We start from the raw sequence: 24,403 nt of genomic DNA, 5'->3' as shown, positions 1-24,403 counted from the left end.
TTTCCACCAACATTCCAAAAGTTATGTCATAATACAGTATAACTAGCTGAGTCACCTGATGTTGCATGCCTACTGTTATTACTGGAAAGCTTCTTTCTGTTCTTGTTTTTTCCTTCTGGTGCAAAAAACAAATTGCAATACATATGTCCTGTGACAACATGGCCCCCATCTGGTTGGCCAGGGGACATGACATAAATAGTGAGGAGGAAAATGGTTGGTAAAGATGCATGTACTGGGCAGTAATCAAACAGGAATTTCTTGGCTGAACAGCATGTGTGGTAACATCGTACCATCATTACAATCTTTGTATTGCTAGCTCTCTGTCAATAGATCACAATGTAGTATTTCTTCTCCCTTGTTCTGACCCTTAAGCCACACCTGCTATCTCCAGATGGAAAAGATTGAAAGATTTATGCAAAGAACTTGACTATTGGTAGGAAGTACTTGTGTGTGAAACAAGGATGTGCATAAAGAACAAACAGAGACTGTGCTTTATAAATAAACTGTGGAAACAGAATAGAATCAAATAGAAACATGTAGTTTAAACAGATTAATAAAAGGGACCTCCTAACAGAATGACATTTTCAAACCCATTTAACCCATTTCATGGTCAAGGGTGCCAGAACCTGTCCCGGCGGCACTGGGTACAAGTTTGGAACCAATATCTGAACATTGGTCATTTTGTCTCAAAGCCCAATCACACATATACATGATTATGAATGATGAGAACATGACAATGCCACTTAGACATTGGCACAGGATTCAATTCCATGACACTAACCACTGTGATATAATATAATATAATATAATATAATATAATATAATATAATATAATATAATATAATATAATATAATATAATATAATATAATAATGTTGGACAAAAAGTCAGTCCAAACTTGTCTCCTGCTTTATGACCAGTGCTGCCAAGATAAGGTTCAGCTGCATAATGCATAACTCTGCACTGAATTAAGATTTAGAAAATGGATGGAATAATATAATATATGTATTGTTTTTACTTATAGCTTCTTTTCACAGAAGCTATTAATGACATTATACAGGTAAGGTCTTTTTTACAATTGTGATCCTTAGAACTTATTTGATGTTGGCAATGTGCACAGCAAAAGCTTTTTGCAAAAGCAGTCAAACATTTATTAAAAAAAATAAATCAAAGCATTACTGCTGCCCTTTTAAGTGCTTACAGACTGAGCTGTGCCTTCTTACCATTCTTTGTGCCACCTCCTGATTTACATTTCACATCTTTCTCCAAAACATTATTCTGGGTGACAGAGAAAGTTTGCGAGAATTACAATATGCACCACATTGTTAAAATTCAATGATGTAAAAGCAGCACAAAGACACAGCAAAGGGGATATAAAGGGGATGCTAGCTCTGGAACTGAAGTGGTGCCAACTCTTATACCAACTCTCTGTGCTGACCCATTCATACCAGGATGATTTCTGTGTAGGTTGACTTGACTTTTGAAAATGTGAGAGCGTCTCCAAATGGTACAGAGGACTGGTACTACTAAGTGGCAGTGCGGTGGTGAGGTTTGATTTTTGAAGTCATCCTATAATTCATGTTGAAGGTCTTTCTGACACTCACAGAACTAAATGATCAATGGTTGAAAGCACTATAAATTAACTGATATCTCTTAAAGCACAAACCATCTACTTATTTAACCTACTTGACATTTAAAGTCTTTTTGGGTTTACCTTAATTTCCCAGGCCTCTTCTGAATTCATTTCTGATTTAGTCATCACACAAGAATTTATTGTTGGCTGTTACAAAATAAAAAAAGAAGATAAATTATAAAAAATATTTTCTCAGATTGAACTCACCAAAACCTCTCAGGTTCACTCTAAAATGTTTTTTAAAATGATATTAGGCTGGTTAGACTACCCAAAGGCTAACAAGAGTTATCTTTGTCATTATGGTGCCCTATTTCCAATAATGAATGTCTTTGTCTCTATCTCTAAATTATAGGGATGAAGTGTGCCCTAATTAGTCTGTTTTGCTTTTAATCTCTCGAGTCCCAGGATGCACTGCCATCAAAATTTCAAATTCATATTACAGTCTATGTTGATAAGAAATATAGAGCCAGCCAGCCATCAGTTTTCTAAAGCTGTTAATCCAAAACCCAGAAAGAAAACATCCATTCATGGACACTGGCAGTGGCACCTACTGCACCACAAAGAACATATATTATCCATCCATCCATCCATCCATTCTCCAACCCGCCGAATCCGAACACAGGGTCACGGGGGTCTGCTGGAGCCAATCCCAGCCAACACAGGGCACAAGGTGGGAACCAATCCTGGGCAGGGTGCCAACCCACCGCAGGACACACACAAACACACCCACACACCAAGCACGCATTAGGGCCAATTTAGAATCGCCAATCCACCTAACCTGCATGTCTTTGGACTGTGGGAGGAAACCGGAGCGCCCGGAGGAAACCCACGCAGACACGGGGAGAACATGCAAACTCCACGCAGGGAGGACCCAGGAAGCGAACCCAGGTCCCCAGATCTCCCAACTGCGAGGCAGCAGCGCTACCCACTGTGCCACCGTGCCGCCTTATATTATATTATATTATATTATATTATATTATATTATATTATATTATATTATATTATATTATATTATATTATATTATATTATATTATATTAACTGAATATAATATATGCATGAATAATCTTTCTAAATCAGCTTTAGTTTCCTCATCAGGCAGTAACTTTGATTCTGAGGTTTTCTTTGTACAATTCACTCTCAAGAGACTAGTAAAAGTATTATACTCTGCTGCCAGAGTCTTGCCTCTGACAGAACAACATAAGCACTTGGCCCCTCATGTGGAGAGACTTTGTTTGCTTCCTGTCTGCTTCTGAAACCCCGTTGAGACAAAGCTGCTCACCGTCAGAGCTCTGACATTTACTTACCCAACCTACGCCTCTTACCCCAAATAAAACTTTGAGACTTGAGGTTTCTAGTGGCAGCTTTATTGCCATCCCAAAGCCTCACTATATCACTGCTATTTACCTTTGCAACAATTGAATGCCTAAATTTGCGTGTGAAGCTCAATTTGTCTTGAAATATCCTCATCTAAGTGATTAGATACAAATGTATTTATGTAGAAAGAACAGCAGATAATCCTGTAAACTTTGAAAAATTAACCTCATACCAGATGCTTCTGTTGAACTTCACATCTTCTGTACTGAATCTCATTCAGTGAGCCATGAGCCTCCTTGGACGGGCTTTCCCAGGTTAACATTAAATTGCTGGCTGATCTGGACACATTTATGTTTGTAGGAGGAATGAACTTAGCTGCCAGTAAAGAAAGAAGATAGATAAAACTTAAAGAAATGTTTTCAAATGTACAAATCTATCAAAAACTGTTTTGGGTCTACAAATTGTTCACAAATTCCTCGTGCTTTGACAATGTGGCATTGAAAGACTATGATACCCGGAACTCAAATGCTAACACAAGGTGAAATGTAAAGTCTCTTTATACAAGAAGTACAGTGACTTCAGGTCAGATACTCCCTCATGACTGAATGAACATAAAGGTGAGTGAGGCAAACACACATATTCATTTGGAATGGTTTGTAATATGTGGATGAATATAAAAGATGAGCCCAGATGTTCTCTTGGAATAAAGTGTAAAAGATGAAAAAAGACAGATGTTCGTTTACAGTGGAGTGTAGGTGTCAACGGGCAACTTGTTGATATTCACTCAGACTTGCCACAAAAGGAAAGTTAGCTTTTGATATAACCTCAAGAAATACAGAAAAATAATAAACAAGAACAACCTCACTGAAACACAAAAAAAGAATATATAAAAAAAAAAGAAAGGAGCCCCAGAAGTGTTTCCTGACACACGTCTTTTGAATAAATTGTTGGCTAAAAGTACTCAGTGCTAGAGGATGTGCAGCATTATTGTTCATAATGGCCCTCAATTTTGTTTTCAATCCTCTCCTCCAGGGGTCCAGAGTGCATCCCAAAACTGAGCCAGCCTTTTTAATCAGCTTGTTGAGTCAGGGGGCTTCTCTTGTGGGTGATGTTACTGGCCCAGCACAGCACAGTGTAAAAAAAAATCACACCTCCATTACAAAACTGTAGAAAACATAAAAGGATTTTCACTACCCATGTTGAAGAATTGCTGCATCCTAAGTAAAAATGTCTTTTCTTATACAGTTTCTCTGTGTTACTAGAGTAGTCCAGCCTGTCACTGATGTAGAACCCCAAGTACTTGTAGCAGTGCACGACCTCTACATCCACTCCAGGAATAATGGTGTTGCTGATGTTAAGCTGCAGACAATTGTCTTCCCATTAAGAAACAAAGTTCTCCCTAGGATTCCTACTTTCGGTCTCCTCCTTATTAATAAACCCCATCAGTGCAAATTTATCTGAGAGTTACTGCACTTGATATGACTTGATGTTATATTTTGACCGAGTAAAGAGAAAAGTGTCGGAACTGCTCCTTGTGAAGCTCTAGCGTCACTCATACAGTTCTTGGAGCCTCACAAACTGTGGTCTGCCTGACAGATAGTTTGTTATCCAGGACGCCATAGGCTAATCCCCCTATATAGCCATGAGTCTTCCCTTTAACAGGGATGGCCGTATAGTATTAAGGCAATGGAAAAATCAGAAAAAGCAAGCCAAGTGGTCTTTTACAAGAGGCCTCATATACTTCAGGATTTGCGTCTCAAAGGTATTCAAGATGTGGGACATTAAAGAGAGTGGAGCACATTCTGAAATCCAATGAAGGTAAAGAGCAAAAGCTGAATGAAAATTAAGAGCAACAAGCCAAACTCTGAAATTCATTTAAAGTTCAGTGACATATGAGCATGAATGCAACAGGTGAGTAGATTGTATTATTATTATAATTTTTATTATTATTATTATTATTATATGAGCCAATTTATTTATATAGTGCCTTAGTTGTTCAAGGATGAATGAAAGGAAAAGTAAAAAAAAATGAAACTCACGTTCTCATTTAAGATGGAGGGTAAGGCAAGAATGGACATAAAGGACAGTAAGCCTAGTGCAGAGACTCACTCGAGTATGGATGAACGAAGATAAAAAGCAGCAAGCTGAGCTCAGATACTGACTCAAAATGGAATGTAATATATGAGTGAAGATAATGGATGAAAAGATGAGCTAAGATACTATCATAAGATGAAATGTAATCCTATTTGAAAGTAAAGGTCATCTATCCACCCATCCATTTTCCAACCCGCTGAATCCGAACACAGGGTCACAGGGGTCTGCTGGAGCCAATCCCAGCCAACACAGGGCACAAGGTAGGAACCAATCCCGGGCAGGGTGCCAACCCACCGCAGGACACACACAAACACACCCACACACCAAGCACACACTAGGGCCAATTTAGAATCACCAATCCACCTAACCTGCATGTCTTTGGACTGTGGGAGGAAACCGGAGCGCCCGGAGGAAACCCACGCAGACACGGGGAGAACATGCAAACTCCACACAGGGAGGACCCGGGAAGCAAACCCAGGTCCCCAGGTCTCCCAACTGCGAGGCAGCAGCGCTAACCACTGCGCCACCATGCCGCCCAAGTAAAGGTCATCCAGGTGAAAACAGATATTCATGGAGAGTGGAAGGTGGTGGACACACAAGACAACAAGCTGAACTGAAATGCTTGCATGGGGTTAATGTGAACAGCTCAGATTCAGTATGAAAGAAGAGATTTCACAATGTCTAGTATTATGTCACTTTGACCTTCTTATAGTTATTATGAAAGCTTGTGGTTAGGTCTTCAAAGCGGAAAAAAAAACAACTTTTGCACCTTACACTCGTATAGAAAAGAAACCTGGCATGATACATAATCTACTTCATTTTATATAGTTTTACAGATTCACATAATGACATTAGCTAAAGCTACTCACTGCTGTTTTCCAAGGTGAATGTGTAGCTAGTAGATGTAAAATTCTTTTTCCCATTTGAGGCCTTCACCCAGAATGTGACTAGATGGCCTTTAAGCAAGTCCTTCCTGTAAATGTGACAGGATGTGGAGTTCATGGGGTTTGATTTGTAGCACTCATAATTTTCTATACTGAGAAAGGAAAGAAAGAAAGGTCATTTATTCTGAATTGAAATCATAATTCACAATAGTCATGCCGCTACATTAGTTACATTTAAAATAGAGATTTCATACATTTTTACACTGACAAAGAAAACATTAAATTAATTGCCAGAACCACAAATGTTCCCATAACTACAAAACATGGATGGATGCATGGATCGATGGATGAATGGATGGATGGATATTTAATCCAACAAGCTGGCTCAATACTAAAAACGATGTGTTCTCTTATCTTCTTCTCTCTTTTTAAACTGGACCTGGGAGTACTTCTGGTGGCACATTGTGGTTTGTTGGAAGATGCAATCAGCGACTTCCAATATGACTGCTTGTAAGTGTGTGTGCTCTGTGAAAGGCCAGAATTCCATCCCGGGTGGCTTCCCTTCCTTGAGCTCTTCAGTGCTGATGGAGGGTCCAGATGTCCTGAATGCTGTAGTGGATCAGAGGTTTAGCAAATGAACATACACAGACCACTCATCTTGACTTACCAGTAGTGTGTTGTGTACATGACTCCAGGGTGTTCCAAGTTCGGTTCCCAGCCACACAGGAACTTATCATTGATATCTGTTGTCTTCTTATAGCACCAAGCATTTAAAAATACTTCTGAAACATATTCTTAAACAAACAAACAAAAAAATTAACATTCAAAGACTGAAAAAAACAGACCTCTAGTGTGCCTTTGTATATTTTGAATGATAATTTCCTTGAGACACTCTTTCTCAACTGATTAGTTTTGGAACATTTTAATATACAAATCCTGAGCCGTTTTGTCTCTCCTGGTGCCATCACTACATTGCTACAGCACTACATTCTACAGGCTTTCTTTTTATTAATGTGTACATTATGAGAGGAAATTCACTCTAATAAGGTATAATGGAGGGAGAAGCCCTTCTTGGGTGCAAAAAGAAAACCAACCATGGATGGGATACTCATTCATTGCAGCACCTCATTAAGCAAGATTACTTACAAGTCTATCATGGGCCACAGTTGTGCTAACATTCTGAATTAATCACACAAGGACAACTTAGACTGGCCAGTTAATTGAAAACGAAAAAAATAAGAGAAAGCTGGGATTTAAACCAAGACGTCTGTGAGGACTCTGTACCCCCCATTGTAGGCATAAACAGGGGCCTTTCTAGGATTTGTAGAACTGCAAAGGATGGTCATGTGATGTATTACACAAATATAAATTAGAAGAGTGGACAGGGGTGATCCCCCCATTTATTTTTTGAGTAATTGTGCAAGTAGATAAAATTGAGGAGCAGGGTGTGGGGGGACATCATCCTTAAGTTTTTGTGCAAGTAAATCATGTATATACAACTAAGGAACTCTATCCTTGGGGTTTCATGTAAATAAACTGTGTGTATAAATTTGACGAGCTCAGGGGTTATGGGGGGATGGAAGTCCTCTTGGGGTTTCATGTATATTCAAGTAATGGTAGTAAATTGAACACATATGTGATGGGCAAAATGATCAGGGGCATATCACTATTGATCATGTATATCAGGAACTGAAAGATCAGGGGCTTCGCACCTTAATTCTGAGGTTTAAGTCCCTGCAGCCCACCCCCACAACACCTCTGAGCATGAACGTCGTCATCATTAACATTTTCCTTTCACTGTCCCTGATTATATTCGTAATGGCAACGTGCTGAGCTGGCATAACCAGGACTTTCTATCATCAGCAAGCTTCTCCAGTGGAATTCCTAGATGCACCCAGGCCAGTCAAGAGATGTAATACATCCAGCTGGTCCTGGGCTAGCCCCTCAGTCTTGAATCCATTTCTGGACCCAGGTCAGGGACTAATGTGCATCAGCATATACTTGCCCAAAAAAGCTTCCTTACTGTGATAAGATGAAAATAGAGGGTCTGGTGCCAGGCCAATCAGTCATAAATAAAAGTGTTCTCTAAAATCATAACTGAATTAAAATTACATTTACCTTTAGTGTCAGAGGGGTCTGCAGAAGGATGCTGGCAATCAGGTATGTTAATTTGATCTTGTCCTAAAATGAAATAACCATCTGTCAGATTTATGGAGTACAGTAAGAAGTACCCTGGTTTTATGAATTTATGCACACAACAGGGCTGAATGAAGCAGAAAAAGACCGAAGAAAGAAACTATAACTTATAGTTATGAAAGATGAAAGAATAGGGGCAGCTGTTGTCAGTTACCAGCTGCACAGTGCTAGGCAGGAGTACAGTAAATTAGCAGGACATGAGTGTCAGTCTCTGCCAGGTGACGGAAGCGACCAGTCATCTGACGAACAAACAGAAGAGAAAATAAAGTGACAGGAAAAACTGAACTTTAAAATAAAAATCAATTGAGGAGCTTAATGGTCTGTATAATTTGAGTGGTAGTTTACTTTCACATAGCTACACACCATTATATTATATAATGACATTGTTATCAAAAGTAAAAAAAAAAAAAAAAAAAAATCAAATATTGGTCTCCATCAAAATGCCACACACATATATTAAGAACACAAAGGGTAGGAAGACAAGTGGTCAGTAGTCAAAGACTCTTTCTGTGTTAGTTGCCATCTGGGTACACGTGGAGCACTGCTGAATATTGTTATATGCACCCCGTTAGTCACGGTCTGACTGAAAATCAAAAGAATTACTTTTTTCAAGCTCTGGATGCCTCAAGTTTTGTCGGCCTCTCAAAGTATCCCAGTGTCTTTATCTGACATTTTTTTTTCGGATGTATTTTTTTTTTATAAACTCTGTGGGGTTTTGTTTTCTTTAATTCTTTTATAGTTTCTTCTTGATCTCTAAAAATAATTAAAACTTTGTTTTAAAGGTTTTATTGTTTTAGAGTACTGTATTTAATAGTGTTTAAAAGTAAATATGTTGTCCCGCAGCACCATCTTGCTTTTGTGATGGCCTCTGATCTTTTGAGCACTAATAGTTAGGGACACATTCACAAGTTGCAGGACAACATCTTTCACTTCATAAATTTACTAGCTGTGATAGTCATCTAAAATGGGTTGAGACCTCAGCTTTAATGTTTGCAGTGTGTTATTCAATGTATATGTCTCTGTTACATGCCATTTGATATTGGATTTGAAAAAGCAGTGTTGGTGTTTGTGAGGAACCATCTGTTGGAATGATAAATGCAATACTGTACATTTTATTTCTAAAAATGCTTGTGGTGCCCCATGTTTTGGAATGACAGACATAGAAACCAGATGGAAACACAGACATATCCTTATATTAAGGTGGATTTCTCTTATAAAAAACACTTTTAAGTAAAAGTAAACATGGAAATAGGTTTTTTTTTATACTTCTAAGTGGTTACTTTTTCATTATAATGTTTTCTAATCATAGTGATTATTTATTTCACATTTATTTATATACACACACACACTCGCTTCACTCGCCAACTCCTGGGTATGAGTAACTGGATGTACAATTTAAAGCGATTGTTATTTTCATGGGAACTGTTACATATGCATAATAGAACTATTGTATTTTACAATACAGCGATTAATTAACCATAGTAAAAAATAGTAAAACATAATAAATTGAAAGAAAATTATGTTTCATGCTGCGTTAGAGGTATTCGTTGAGTTATACATTTTCATTCTGTTTGGCTTTGAAATTAAACACGCAAATACTTTTTAAACTTACACTTTTACTGTAACACTTCAGTAAAAACATACGCCAAATAACCAATCTTAATTCTCGCAGATATGCCTTTTTATTGGGAAGAAACACTACTTTTCCCTGATGGCAACACGAATTAGATGATCTACAAGTCTCCGACTTAAAGTTTAAATCGAACAATATATTCGATCTCTTTTCGCTGTTCTGTTATTTCACCGAGTAATAATTTCCATTTGTTAGTGCTAATGCGATCTTTACTATCAGTTTTTCGTGCCTTTCGAATTTTACTACTTTTATAATCTTTAACCTGGTCAGCATGTGTATCACACCAATGTTTTTGTACCTCTTTATGACATTCTACTTTGTCTTCTACTCTTTGTCTTTTATTTCCCTCCCCGCTTGGGCCTGCTAGGTTTTCAGTCCCACTTAGTCCGGGCTGATTATTACTTTCCTTATTTTCCGAATTTGCACTTAGATTATTATTGTTCTTTTTTGAAGTATTTTCTCTCCAATGCTTTGGGGCCTCTTTTCAATGTTCTGCCTTTTCTTTTCCACTTAGTCTTTGACGTGTCATATAGAACGTATAGAATTATTGTCCAGAAATGGACTATTACAAATGAAATGAATAGATTGTATGTATAGCAATTCTATCCAGAAAAGCGTCTTTAAAGGATGAAATGGAGGACTTTTCATAAATGACTTAAAATGAGGAAAACGTAAAAATGTATAAGAGCTGAGGGCGCAGGAAGTGTGTCTGACAAAAGCATTCACACAAATGAGAGGTGATTGGACTGTGTGCATGGTTGAATATGGTTGAGAGGAGTGCAAGACTTGGAAAAATAAAATCCCCTAGCAAAAGTTTCATCTCACAGGACTTGAAATTACCTCTTTGAAAAAGTCTCTGCCCAGGATTTCCTTTTATAATAGAGAGATATAATTGTAAGGGTTGTCTATCTGTAATGCAAAAATTCATGCACTCTTGGGCTTGAAGCTTGATCTTGGTGTCAATCAACCTCTTAAGCCATGGCACACATGCAACCCACAATATGGATTTCTGGCTCTCACCAGACCCGAAACTTAGCTTAGAGTCCTTCTCAAGACCTTCAAAGATGTCGCAGCAAACACATCCTGGAAGGAAATGCAAACAGAATTGAGTGGCAGGCACACCACGCTGAAACAGTCCAACAACAACAGTCCGCAAACAACTCTCAGAACAAAACACACTGATACACTCTGTGAGGCACACTCCAAACACCAATGACAGACACATCAACTAAGGGACACAGTGCATTTGTTTTTAAATGAGAATTGGAGGACAAAAAAACAAAAAAAACAAAAAACAAATGCCACACACACACACCTGTATGAGGAGGCCAAACAGGCCATAAATCATGTATTTGTGTGCGCAATCTATTGGTTTACATGAGAACCTTATTGGTTTTTATGTATACTTCATTGGTTTGCGTGCGTGCAGTACTGGTTTCATTCATATGAGCTATATTGGTTCATGTGACCTGTTTGGCCCCTCATATACCTGACAGCTTCAAAAACTTTTATACATTGCCGTTTAGATACAGACATCTCTCCTCATTTTCTTACAAAAGTTCAGGATTTCATTGCTGCACACAGCTGTTACACCCAACCATACACTATGGAATCAAGGGGGCCCCCCAGGCCCAGCACGGTCTATTTTTAGCCTCTATTAACGTCTCAGTGATTCCAGCAAAAATATCAGTCCACCAAAAAACCTCTTCACAAAAACTATCTTTGAACTATGCCATTTCTTGACCAGTCAGATTCATGCAATTCATCCAGCAAAACACATGTTTAATCTTTACAACTCCTCCCTCACCTGCATATATTCATCTCTTCTCCACCCTTGTGGCAATCCTATCACTAAAGCTACAATTCTAATCCTGCTTTGCGGGAGATGATTTGATCAGCATCCATAAGGCATTGGCAAAAGCACGATGTCATCTGGCCAATAGCCAAATTGAGCGATTTTTAAAAGGGTTCTGCTGGTCAAAATTTCAAATTGGCACTTTGCGTTTTTTCTTCAAGTGTACCCACAGTACTCAAATCAAGCCCCAAACGAATTAAGTAATGTTGTATTATATAAATGTCCCCACCCCCCAAAAATCCCCTGCTCTTCATTGCCCTCAAAACTCCCTGGGGGCCCACCCCCACTTTTTCAATTTTATATAGAGTATTGCAGTCTAAAATGAAGAGACGACATCCACTGAACTTTTCTTCTACAATGCCATTAGGCAGGTTTTGAGCTGTCATTGGGCTGCAAATTTTTGCAAAACTTTGAAAACATGGATGTCATCAAAGACAGCAGCTCCTACATTGTTTCTTTCCTCAACCACTAGGTGATAACAATTTCATTGCCTCACTAGATGACAGCTTCAATTGTACAGTACGTCTTTTTCTGTCATCATCAAATTGCATTTACAAAAGACACTCCCCCCCTTTTTATCTACACAATTTTCTGAGAAATGTCTGAGTTCATAACTTATGCAGTGTTGCCAATCAATATCTATAGTGATCTCACCTACGCAATGACATTCATGCCACCATCATACACTTGGACAAGCGTGCACTTCATTTTACTGTGTACACCAGACGTGACAATCATTGTGAAATGCACAGCATTGTGTTTTTGAAACAGCCAACACTGTTGCCCACCTGCATATCACCATTAATATGATAATTGGAACAACCAGGGTAAATCTCTTTTTAGAATAAGCATATTACATAATGAATTTATAAACAAAATGCAATTTGCACAATGGAGCGGTTATGATAGATCACAGTGAACTCTGATTGTTTTCTTTAGCTCATGGAGTTGCTCTTTTTTAGAATGTGATACAAACAGACTAATGGATGACGGCTCTTTTCAGTGAGTAAAAGTAATTATGAACTTTATTTTATTAGGAAGAAAAAAAAAACAGCAAGGAAAACGAAATGACAAAGTAATGAAGGAATATGATGAAACATTAAACCAAATGCTTGAAGTACTGTGTGTTACAACAGTGTTGGTCTTGTGTAAAAGCATTGAGGAAGTACTTCTGAACTTGTGGAAGCATTCTGATGTCTATCAGTTCTTGTAGTTTTAATTATGGTTTAACTTTTATTCTGTTAGTAAACAAAGAGCAACAGAAAGTATCTACAGTAGGGGGCCTAGTATAGGGTATCCCCAATAGTAGTATATTGTCAAAAATGTCATAAAGGTGATTTGAGGTTGATTCACTGATAACAAAAAACTGCTTAAAAAAATGGATGACTCTACTGGTAGATGCCCCTTCAAATCATATAGATGACATCTCCAGTTGATTCAAAACTCTGCTGCAAGACTCCTAACACAGACCAGCAATAGCGAGCACATAACACCCATCCTGCTTCGCCTTCACTGACTCCCTGTGTCTTACACGATTGAGTATAAAATACTATTAATAACTTATAAAGCTTTAAATGGCCTTCACCAGACTACATCAGTGACCTTTTCCATTGCTATGCTTTCCACTAAGGTCCTCTGATTCCGGCAATCTTGTTGTACCCCACACTTAACTGCACTCAATGGGTGACAGGGCCTTCAGTTGTATAGCAACCAAACATTGGAATGACCCCCTAAATTAATTAGATCAGCTAACTCAGCTAATTCTATTAAAAATAACTTAAAACTCATCTGATCGGGAAGGCTTTTACCTTAAACTGCCCCTTATTTCAGTTTACCTCTCTGTCCAGGTGCTCAGGGTAATTTGTGTGTGTGTGTTATATCATAATTTATGTGATTTTTCGGGTATTTCTTTTAGTACTGAATTTAGTATTATTACTCTGGCTTATTCTTTCTTTTATTCTGTTTAATGCTTTTGTATATCTTGTATTTATTTGTTTATTATTCTATGCAGAAACTCTTCATATCATTTTGTTTTAAGCACCTTGAGCATGGGAAAGGTGCTATATAAATATATTGTTATTAACAACCAAAAAATAATTGTTTTTGGTTTCAGATGTCCACATTACATCAGAGTTTTTTTTCCATTCCCTTTGAACTGAAGACCAAACACATCGATTTTATCAACAACTCCTTCCCTTTGCCACCCATGGTGGCCTTTATTGATATTCCCCCAGGACATGGTGCTTACCATTTGAAAATTGTCATTACATTGGTGGGCTTTACACCTTTCAGTTTTCTTTTATTTGAGGACCAGAGGTCTTCGTGCTCCACTAGTTAAATATAGCTGGATGATACACTTCCCACTGAGCTCCAGGACCCAGACTGGTCATTACCCACGTCTACATCGATTTTTTTCTCCAGATTGGTGTAGTTTTCCTCTCATGTCCCAAAGATGTGCAGGTTAGGTTAGCTGACGATACTTAAACTGCCCTTGTCTAAGGCCGAGTGTGTGAGTTAAGCATGAGTTTGTGTGAGTGTGCCGCCAGGATAGGCTGAGCTGGATGGAGCAGGTCCAAAACTGAATGCATGGCTGGAATGATGACGATAATGTGCTTGCTAGTGCACTGAATGTCTGTCTGCTTACACTTTGTGTCAATTTCTTATTATTATATATATATTTTTTTTTTTAAATCTATTTTTTCATCCCTCGTTTTGGCTCTAATTAATTTAATTTGGTATTATACAGAGCCACTGCCGATTGGGTACAAGCCAGGAAATTTAAACCTGAATGGGACACCAACGCATCACAGGACACTCACGAGCATTAGCAGACATAAACTTTGCAACCCCCTTACATTGTAGAATTTGCCATTTTTCATGATTTAATATTAAAGTGAGATGATGGTCATCTATACAATACATTTAAATCTAAAACCAGAATTACAACAAAGGACTGCCCTCCCACTGTACATTTTGGTTCAGACTCCTTGTACAGCTTTAAGTATAAACAGTCTAAAGTCGCTCTGAATCACAAGTGTGAGTGAGCTGTTGAGAGAATCTCCAGAAAAAGGTCAGAAATCAATGAGGTGAGCTTTTGTTTTCAGTTGGCTAGATTACTGTAATGCACTCCTCTCAGAACTACCAAAAAAATACATTGCAACGAGTGCAGAATGAAGCTGCCAGAATCTTAACTAGAAAAAGAAAGTCTGAGCACATCACCCCAGTTTTAATGTCACTACACTGGTTACTCGTGTCATTTAGAATTGAGTTTAAAATACTGCTTATGGTTTACAAAGCCTTAAATAATCTTGCTCCATCCTATATTTCAGAATGTCTTACACCTTACACTCCAAATCGTAACCTTAGATCTTCAAATGAATGTCTACTTAGAATTCCAACAGCTAAACTTAAAAGAAGTGGTGAGGCGGTCTTCTGCTGTTATGTACCTAAAATCTGGAATAGCCTCCCAATAGGAATTCGCCTAGCTAATATGGTGGAGCACTTTAAAAAACAGTTAAAAACTCATTATTTTAACATGGCTTTTTCATAGCTTCATTTCAGTTTAATGCTGATACTCTGTATATGCATTTAATAATCAATATCATTCCCGGTGGCTCCATAATCCGTACTAACCTCTACTTTCTCTTATGTTCTTTTTCCGGTTTTCTGTGGTGGCGATCTGTGCCACCACCACCTAATCAAAGCACCGTGATGTCCCTACATTGATGGATTAAAGGCCAGAAGTCCACATGACCATCATCATCTAGTTCTTCCATGTGAACCCTGAATACAATGAGATCATTTATGTTGGTAGAATGCCTAGAGGGGGCTGTGTAGTCTCATGGCCTTGGAACCCCTGCAGATTTTATTTTTTTCTCCAGCCGTCTGGAGTTTTTTTGTTTTTTCTGTCCTCTCTGGCCATCGGACCTTACTTTTACTCTATGTTAGTGTTCCCGAATTCTATTTTATTTATTTTGTCTTTTTTCTGTTTCTTCATCTTGTAAAGCACTTTGAGCTACATCATTTGTATGAAAATGTGGTATATAAATAAATGTTGCTGTTGTTGTGAGGTCCAGAATGGAACCAACTGATGGGCATTTACTTATTGTGGACAAACTAAGTGATTGTGCTTTGCTGCTCAATCTGCAGACACATGGCAGCAACATGAAATTGAACCTGAAAAACAAATGCAAGAATCGTCTTCTGCCCACAAGATTCTATCTTCTGCCAACAACTTGTTATCGTGTGCACATCACCCGTCTGGGGTTTTAGAGAGTGAGACTCATGTAGATCAGATCAGTGTGATATTTCAGGTACTGAGACTCACCACTTTGTCACTTGGCACTCTCAGTTTACATTAGGATGTTTAGTTTTTTGTTTAACCCCTTCATGTTACAGGAAATTAGACCAACTGGGCGACTAGAAATGATTGTGACACTGATCAGGAAACCACAGGGTACTGCATTCAATCATCCGTGTCTTGGTTTCCTTGTTCTCTTGGTACATTGCCTCAATACACTAAATCATTGTGGAAATGAGACCAAAAAATTACACGGCACAATTACAGTAGAGGCTAAAGCCAAAAGTTTACATTGTTAATTAAGTTCATGTTTATTGTCATTATAACTTGTATCTGTTCTCAAACCCCTTTGGAGGTCATAGGAATTATAAACTAAAGCAGTGCCTCCCAAACTCTGTCCTGGGGACCTCCTGTAGCAGCAGGTTTTTGTTCCCACCGGATTCACAATTGGTGATAATCTCTTTTAATCAGATTGTTTTTTGTTTCTCTTTTATTATTATGCATTCAGAAAAGCACAGCAGTATGATTTTCACATTTAGAAGACATTTAGAAATATTTCTGCTACACAAAATTTTTTTAACTCTCTGATGTTGTTTTCCTGTTATTTTACCCTTTTTCCAGGTAGTTTGCTTCCTTCATTGTATCCCAATAATGACAAGTAAAAACAAGCAGAGCAATTGACACTGAATGAGGAAAGGCTGCAACTACTTCAGCGTCAGACCCAACAATTAGTAAAAACGGAATTAAATGACCAGAACACATGGAAATGCAGAATGAGAATATTGCTAAAAAGTAAAAAAAGAAAACTACATGATCCCCATATAACTAATTTAACAAACTTGCTTTTGTAGTTTCTGCATTGTTCCCAAAACAAAGAAACTGGAAAATAACAACTAACTTGATTAGGCTAAGAGTCCAATTCAAAAGAGATGCTGGTTGGAACAAAAACTCGTAGCCACAGGGGGTCCCCAGGACCACGTGTGGGAAATACCGGGTTAAAATATGAGGAAAGTACTTACTGCACAGAAAAATGAAAAATACATGAACAATCCTAATATGCTGTATGGCTCCATTTTGTTATATACACTAATTAATAAATAAAACAATACAAAAAACAGCATCAATAAATATTGATAAATATTCCACAATCTTAAACTGTGGTAAATATCAGGTGTAGAGCTCACTTTGTACCAGTCCACCAGATAATATAAGTACAATAACAGACCTGTACACACACACAAACATGCACACACACACGCATGTGTGTGTGTGTGTCAATTTCAATTTATTTATAGAGCTTTACAATAAAACATTCAATAAACATAAAAAATACATAGGATAAAATATAATAAAAAACACAATACAACCAGAAATGACGGAAAGGAGGAAACTATCAGTATCACTGAAGGTCACGGAAAGCAAGAAAATAGAAATGCGTCTCCAATCTCATTTTAAACAGTTCAGTTGAAGGGGACCTCTTTAACCTAATTAGGTAAAGAATTCCACAGATGAGGTGCAGCAGATGCAAAAGCCCTCTGTCCTCTTTAGTTTTGCATTTACCGTAGTACGAGGGGCAAAAAGAGACAAACTGAGCCGGTAGATCTGAGCTCTCGGAGAGGCTGGTGTATAACGTACAATATGGATAAATAGACAGGAGCATACCCATATAGTGATTTAAAAACCAGCAACAAATTTTAAAATGAATTCTAAAGCTAACAGGCAGCCAGTATAAAGAGGCTAAAATTACAGATACAGAGGCAAACTTGAACCAGCTGCAATCTGCGTATCAGGGATTTGCTAATCCCATAATACAATGAGTTACAGTAATCGAACCAAGAAAAAATAAAAGTATGAGTAACTTTCTCAAGACGCCCTAGGAGATTTTAAAAAAGGGTTAACCTGGGCTAAAAGACAAAGCTAGAAAAAGCAACTCTTGACCACAGAATTAATCTGTTTCTCAAAAGGATAACCCCTGGACTCTGAACTTGAGGTTTGCAAAGTCCATGAGCGAGCCAAGAAGTTCAAAACCAATTTGAGGTTTGGCTGCAGGACCAGCTATAAGCACTTCTGTTTTATTTGGAATATGATCAAGAAAATTATCAGCCACCCAGGATCTTAGTTCTATAAGACAACTGCACAATTCATTGCAGAGTTGCACACCAGAATATAAATCTGTGTGTCATCAACATAACAGTGATATAATCATATATAGCATAAGAAGTTAAAAAAAGGCTGAAAGCAACTGCCGTCAGATGCAAAATGTTAAAATTAATGTATATGTGTCTGTGATATATAAACACAATTATGTATTTTTCAATATAAAGCTTACTGAACTTGAGCATGACACTGAAAATAAACCACTGATTTTTCCAAAAATGTAGATTCATTGCATTCTAATGCCCTCCTCGGGAGGCAGCCATTTGTTCTTTAAGCCTCATGCACAGACTATGCTAGTTCCCCACACAGTAACAGGAATGAACTTTTGTGCCAGGACACCATTATGGTGCTGACATAAAAAGAACTTGAAGGCAAATGGTCATAGAAAGCTAAACACTCCAATCTGATTACATGACACTCTAATGTTCCTCAAAGATATACACATCTACCTTAACATACATTAAAAACTCCAGAGTTTAGGAATGTCTTTACATTTTTCTTAATTGTTTCCAAATTTTCTGCAGCCATAAACGCCAAGGTCAAATCAAATCTTTTACAACCATTGGAACATAGGATTATCACACAATTTACATCATCATTGTAGTGTACAGTACAATAAAAGTAACGCGGCTGTAGGTGTAGTAAGCTAAAGGAGAAAGGTCAAAGGCCATTTGCTCCATACAAAGGATTTTGGGGAAGTTGGGAGAACTGAGCTGCACTGTGCATGCAGTTTGAAGAAGGAGGATGCCTTTGGGAAAGTTTGGTTTAATTAAAATTTGTATGTTACTAAAAATGTAAGATTTTTTTTTATTATTGCTCTTTTTTTTCTTGATGTTTGATAATGTTAAGCATTAATATATTACATGTATTAGCTGTTTTGTATGCTTATGCCAGATGGACATCTGTTGAGTTTTTGAGTATTCATTAAACAAAAGTGACAAACTTGACTTCTATAAAGCATTTTAACTAATACTCCATTGTCAATGTGAGGCCTGGGTCTGTGGAAATAAGAGTTTGCTTATTTCAAAGAATTTTAAACACTCCTACAGTTATGTTATTTCTAATACTGTTAGAAATTAAAGCTGTTGTTCAGAGTTTAACCAAAGTGTATGGATTTCTATATATTTAACTACATACAGTATGTGTATTTGTGTATGAAAATGTTATATATTTAATTTTCTTTTAGGTTGCTGTTTTATAAGAATTCCATGCCTGTCCTCAGTGAAGGGTAAAATATAAAACCAAACAGAAATGAGTTGAACTGAACTGAACCCGCGTGAGTGCCAGTGCCCTCCTGAATCCACTATGCCTCATTACTTCAGCGTAAACTTCACAAAGCACACTGATAAATTCACTTACTGAGCACGATGTGAGATAGAAAGAAAGAGGGAAAAAAATGGCATAATTCTGTGACAATGTGGCCAAGGTGTTAGACTGTAAAATGCAAAAGTTGATAATTCCACTTATGACTCACAAAGACCTAACCGAATACTGCTGACATGGCAGAAATGTAAAAAAAATGTCAGCTAAATAAATATATAAATCAAGAGAGGAAATTCCTGTAATTGTTAAGACCGATTTTTGTATTTCTAATGAGAATAGATTAAACACATTTTCAAACATTGTCATTCTCACATTTAAGAATACCAACCAACCCATTAATAATATTATCATTTGAAAGGGTAAAAAAAGAATTCACATCACTAGATATCAAGATGCCCTTTTATGTTACTTTCTATTATAATGTATTCAGCTTTGAATATACACTGTTGAGCTCAGAATTTGTTATGATATCTACATCTTTACAATTTGTCATGAAACTGGAGACAATGTGTTTTTATTTTAAAGCATGAGGCCTTGTGTATCCTGATTTCTTGGTTCAAATCCAGTTCCCAGTCACTGTCTGTTTTGACTTTGCATGTTCTCCCCGTGTCCATGTGGGTTTTCTCTGTGTACACCAGTTTTTAGTCCAAGTCACCACTGATGTGTGTGTTTGGTTAAAAAAATGAATTCTAACTTGAACCCATGTTGGAGTGTGCATGAGGGGGTCCTGTAATGGTCGATTTTAGCCTTGCACCCTGCGATGCTGAAACAGGCTTTAGCCTTCCACAAGTCAGACGTAAGAGGTTTTGATAATGTTACAAAGTTATTAAACATTCATTGAAGATCTCCATCTAATCTAACAGCGTCGTGTAGAGCCAGCAACTATGCTGCTTCATGGAAATTTTTAATGTGGCCTCTTTCTCGTATCTTGTGCACACCTCTTCATAATGTTTCCATTTCTTGTATTTTATAATTGCCACCTCCTAATTTTCTGACACTGGCATTTTCAAGTCACCGTATTCTCTGACCCATAAAAAGAGAGTCAGTTGAGAAATTAGCTGGAAATACAACAGCCAGTTAATTTTTTTTATTGTATATTAGGTTGACCTCTTTATGCAGTATGGGCTTACAAAAATCTGGATACAGCAAAATGTATTATTATTATTATAATATTATGATCACTCATTGAGTCAGAGACAGGAATTGACTTGACAGTCTTGCAGTTTAAGGTTCCCTGCCTTTGTCACTACCTCTTCTCTGCTTGTTGATTTATTGGGCAACGTTAAAAAGGTTAAACTCAAATAATGACAAGAGCAGACTGGGCCCCAGCACAGACTCTTGAAGGATATGCGGTCCCCAAGAATCAAACTGAGCATCCCAGCCTTCTGTCCCCCTGAGCCCAGATGATGTTTTACTCTTTTGTGTATACAATGGGTGGCAGGTGGCACAGTGGTAGAGCACTGTTACCACGCAATTGGCTCCTGATGTGTGTACGTGGGCGGAGGGGGTGTGTGTTCACCCTGTCCAGGTGTTGCTCCTGCCCTGTGCCCGATGATTGCTGAGATTGGATCCAGCTGCAATGTGACCCTGCCCTGGATAAATGGGTTAAGAAAATGGATTGCTGTCTATACCATTATGTGCTTAACTCCAAAACTATTGTAAATCCTTCAGAGTTTAGCATATGCATGGCTTATTAATCTTCAGTATATTTGGAAAATCATATTTTTTACAAAACTCTTTGACACAAGTTCGTCTGCCAGAGCTGTGTGTGCTGCCATGACTTTTTTTTATTTCAGTTGTTGGGATGACTACTAGCGTTGGCTTAATGAATTACACAGTGATAGTGACAGATCATCTTATTGCATTTGTATTTGATTCCTTTACTTTTATAATATATAAAGTTCTGTTACAATGCAAATATATAAAATATATTTTGCAGGTAGATTGATCAACAGCCATGCCCATTGACTAATTCTGGAAACTACCAAACACAGGGTTTGGTGCCAACCCTGAATCACCAAGTGACCTACATCAGGGGGTCATTGAGCCTGTGTGTGTTGTAAAACATCCTACAAGATTTTCAGAAATTATTCTCAGTCAGAAGGGGTGCTTTACTTTTGAAGTACATGTGTGTGGGTGTCTGCCAGAAGACTTTCCAGTTTGACTTTCTTTAGTCATATTCCTTTGAAGAGTGTAATTAGCTTGTTTGGAAAATTATCTTTCCACACTGCCCATAATTAACAGTAGCGTTTACAGTGTGGGTCAAAACGCAGAAAGGAAGAATATTTAATTACAGATTGATTGACTGAGCAGTCTTTAAAAAGTGTTACAGTAATACACATATATTGTTTCTATTGAAAATAGTGTTAAAGATTAATTTAGTTTATAGTCCAAAGAAAAATAAAAAAGTCACCCAAATAACAGTTAAGGGTACAACACAAATAAACCCCCGAATCTGACAGTAACTTGTTTGTTTTCTGAAAAAACGTTTCTATTAGGGGCTCTGGTGGGTTTATCTTGTCAGCAGGGTTCTCAGTTCAGGATTCTGCACTGGATGGAACGGCGTGACTTCAGAGTACAAACGCATACACACTTAAACACACACTCACTCACAAGTAATGAGGTTTAAGGCCGCAAATTACCCTCGAGACACGTATGGAGCCCCTGAAATTGAGATGCTGAAGCGCATAATTTACAAGCTTTATAATGCAATCTTCTAACATTTGAAGTCATTTGTTACAATGTTAAACATCACTCCTGCAAAAGTGAACTATCGGAGGACGGTTGAACAACAGCATTCTCCAACTCCACACCGTCACCACCGTTTTGGTGTCAGAGAAGAGGATGTGAAAGACCTAAAACACACCATTAGCCACTTACAATTTTCAACTGCATTTATTTATTTTGGAGGTGCTTGGTTTGAATCTGATGAAAAGATTCTGATCCTCACTTGCTGCCATTCTATTTATTAACTCCTCTTTATATATACACACACATAAATAAACTCTTGGTCCAGACCTGCGGTTTATGATAGATAGATAGATAGATAGATAGATAGATAGATAGATAGATAGATAGATAGATAGATAGATAGATAGATAGATAGATAGATAGATAGATAGATAGATAGATAGATGAGTTGTGTTCAGTTATGGTTCAGTAGCTTCACTTGTCAGTGTTTCTAACATTTTCCGGCTCCTCATTGGAACACGTAATCCGATGAGCGACTCTACGGAATGTGGACGTTCTCTCCATGTCTGGATGGGTTCACCTGCAAGTTATCTCATTTTTCTCCATCCCAAATGTGTGCTTATTACAAGCATTTGTGTTGCTGGTGTAGTGTGTTTGTGTGTGTGCCTCTGTACTTGAATGCGAAGTCGACTGACATGTCTTACAGAGCCGATCGCACCCTTTTGTCTCATGTTACCGAGACAGGGTTCACTTTCAGAACCTCAATCGAATTTAAAGAGACGGACCGTATACGATCGTGTATTTCACTGCTACGTAATTTCTTAACGTCACTGTCGGCTTATTTTGCTTTTATAAACCGACTTTTATTTTTTGCTCGTATTTTGCTCTGCAACAGTAATTTACAGTATGTGCGAGGCGGTATGTAAAATTTAAATTTATGAATTAAGAAAACGGTCTTCATGTTAGCAATGACATCGGTTGAAGTAGCATGCTTATTTTTTTTTTCACGTAAAATTAATTCAGAGAAAGCAAAATAAGTGAGAGAAAAGTAATTGTTCAGAAAGTGGAAGTTACCCTTTACAGTTTGTGGAAAAACTTTAACGGGTTGCTCTTTAAAGTTATAATGGTACCGCAGTTAATATTGTCATTACAACTGTACTCATTATAAACTCGTGCATCTATGAAGTATACCGTGGAATGCAGCGAAACAATAAAGATCACTGCAATTAACACGAGGTAGTTCGTGACCCGTTCAACAGCAAATTTGTAATTGAAATTAGAATAATGTGAGGACTGAATCAAAGGTAAAGAAAGAATCTGGAAAGACAATGTAATTCTCCGCTCAGTCAGACAGACGGACGGACGGAAAGACAGAGACAGATATATGAAAAATCCAATACTAAATAAATAGAAGTCGCCAGCTCCGTATAAATGACAGCCTGGCGACAGATAACCTGACACCATGTCTCTCTCTCCAACCCCTCACTCTGCGCATCGCCTTCAAATGCCACATCCGCGTTACCCACTTACCTCGTGTTATCACTAGAAGAACAAGGACAATGGGCGTCTTTAACATGATGGACAAAGCCTCCCTTGTCCTTTTCATTTACTCGGCGAGGATAAATGCACTTCTCCGCTACACATCCGTCAGAATTTTTTTAAAACAAGAATAAAAGTTCTTGCATGCCGTTGCCGGAGCGCTTTCATCATGCTCGTTGTGTCCGTGGGTTTTCTAGTGAAAAGCATCGCCAGTCAGCGATGACACAATGCGGTAGCAACCATCAAAAGCACACGTCACCTGTGGGGTGTGTGAGAGTTTCTAAGTAGGGACAACGTAGAGAGCAGCTATAAAAAACACTAAAAACGAGAAAGGAGTTGTAGTGATAACGAGAGGACTCAGAAAATAACTCGTAAAAAACTGACAAAGAACAAATCAACCAGAATACTTCTTATACGTCAACCCTTACGCTATATGGCATATTGCATAATGGACATTTTCATAAAGCGTTTTAAAAAGCAATTCACAACACTGTAGTAAGAAGCCTTGCGTCTGATAATAACCGTCTAAACGATCAAATGTGATGTCTGTTGTCTTGCCTTCTTAGTTGCAGACACATGTCAATGTGTGGGGTGATTTCCCGAAAACGTAATAACGCTATAAACATCGTACACTCCATTTTAATTCCTATCATTTATTTACCAGCGTTTTTCGAAAGTCACTTTCTCAAGAGCTGCAAATCCTTGATGATCTAAGTGCTTCCGTATCACTCATTAATCGGTTAGCGCAGGGGTGTCGAACTCCGAGGCTAGAGGGCCGCAGTG

The 24,403-nt window shown here is 37.9% G+C and overlaps 1 protein-coding gene across 2 annotated transcripts in view; it reads right to left on the bottom strand.

The window, feature by feature from the left end:
* Positions 1-23,816, bottom strand: part of il12rb1 (interleukin 12 receptor subunit beta 1) — a 47,661-nt gene extending 23,845 nt beyond the window's left edge. Inside the window, exons 1-7 of one of the 2 annotated variants that reach the window (XM_028816182.2) lie at positions 23,612-23,816; positions 8,045-8,107; positions 6,594-6,720; positions 5,912-6,078; positions 3,181-3,323; positions 1,714-1,779; positions 1,223-1,277 (exon numbers count right to left, since the gene is read on the bottom strand). In XM_028816182.2, coding sequence (XP_028672015.1) covers positions 1,223-1,277; positions 1,714-1,779; positions 3,181-3,323; positions 5,912-6,078; positions 6,594-6,720; positions 8,045-8,107; positions 23,612-23,687 — 697 coding nt within the window. In that variant the 5' untranslated portion in view covers positions 23,688-23,816. Of the gene's footprint in view, positions 1-1,222; positions 1,278-1,713; positions 1,780-3,180; positions 3,324-5,907; positions 6,079-6,593; positions 6,721-8,044; positions 8,108-23,611 lie in introns of those variants that run through there. The other variant, XM_051934634.1, reaches the window with a different exon arrangement.
* Between the last annotated feature and the right edge of the window lie 587 nt (positions 23,817-24,403).

Source organism: Erpetoichthys calabaricus, chromosome 12, assembly GCF_900747795.2.
Source record: "Erpetoichthys calabaricus chromosome 12, fErpCal1.3, whole genome shotgun sequence".
NCBI lineage: Eukaryota > Metazoa > Chordata > Cladistia > Polypteriformes > Polypteridae > Erpetoichthys > Erpetoichthys calabaricus.
This window is presented reverse-complemented; position numbering and strand designations above follow the sequence as displayed.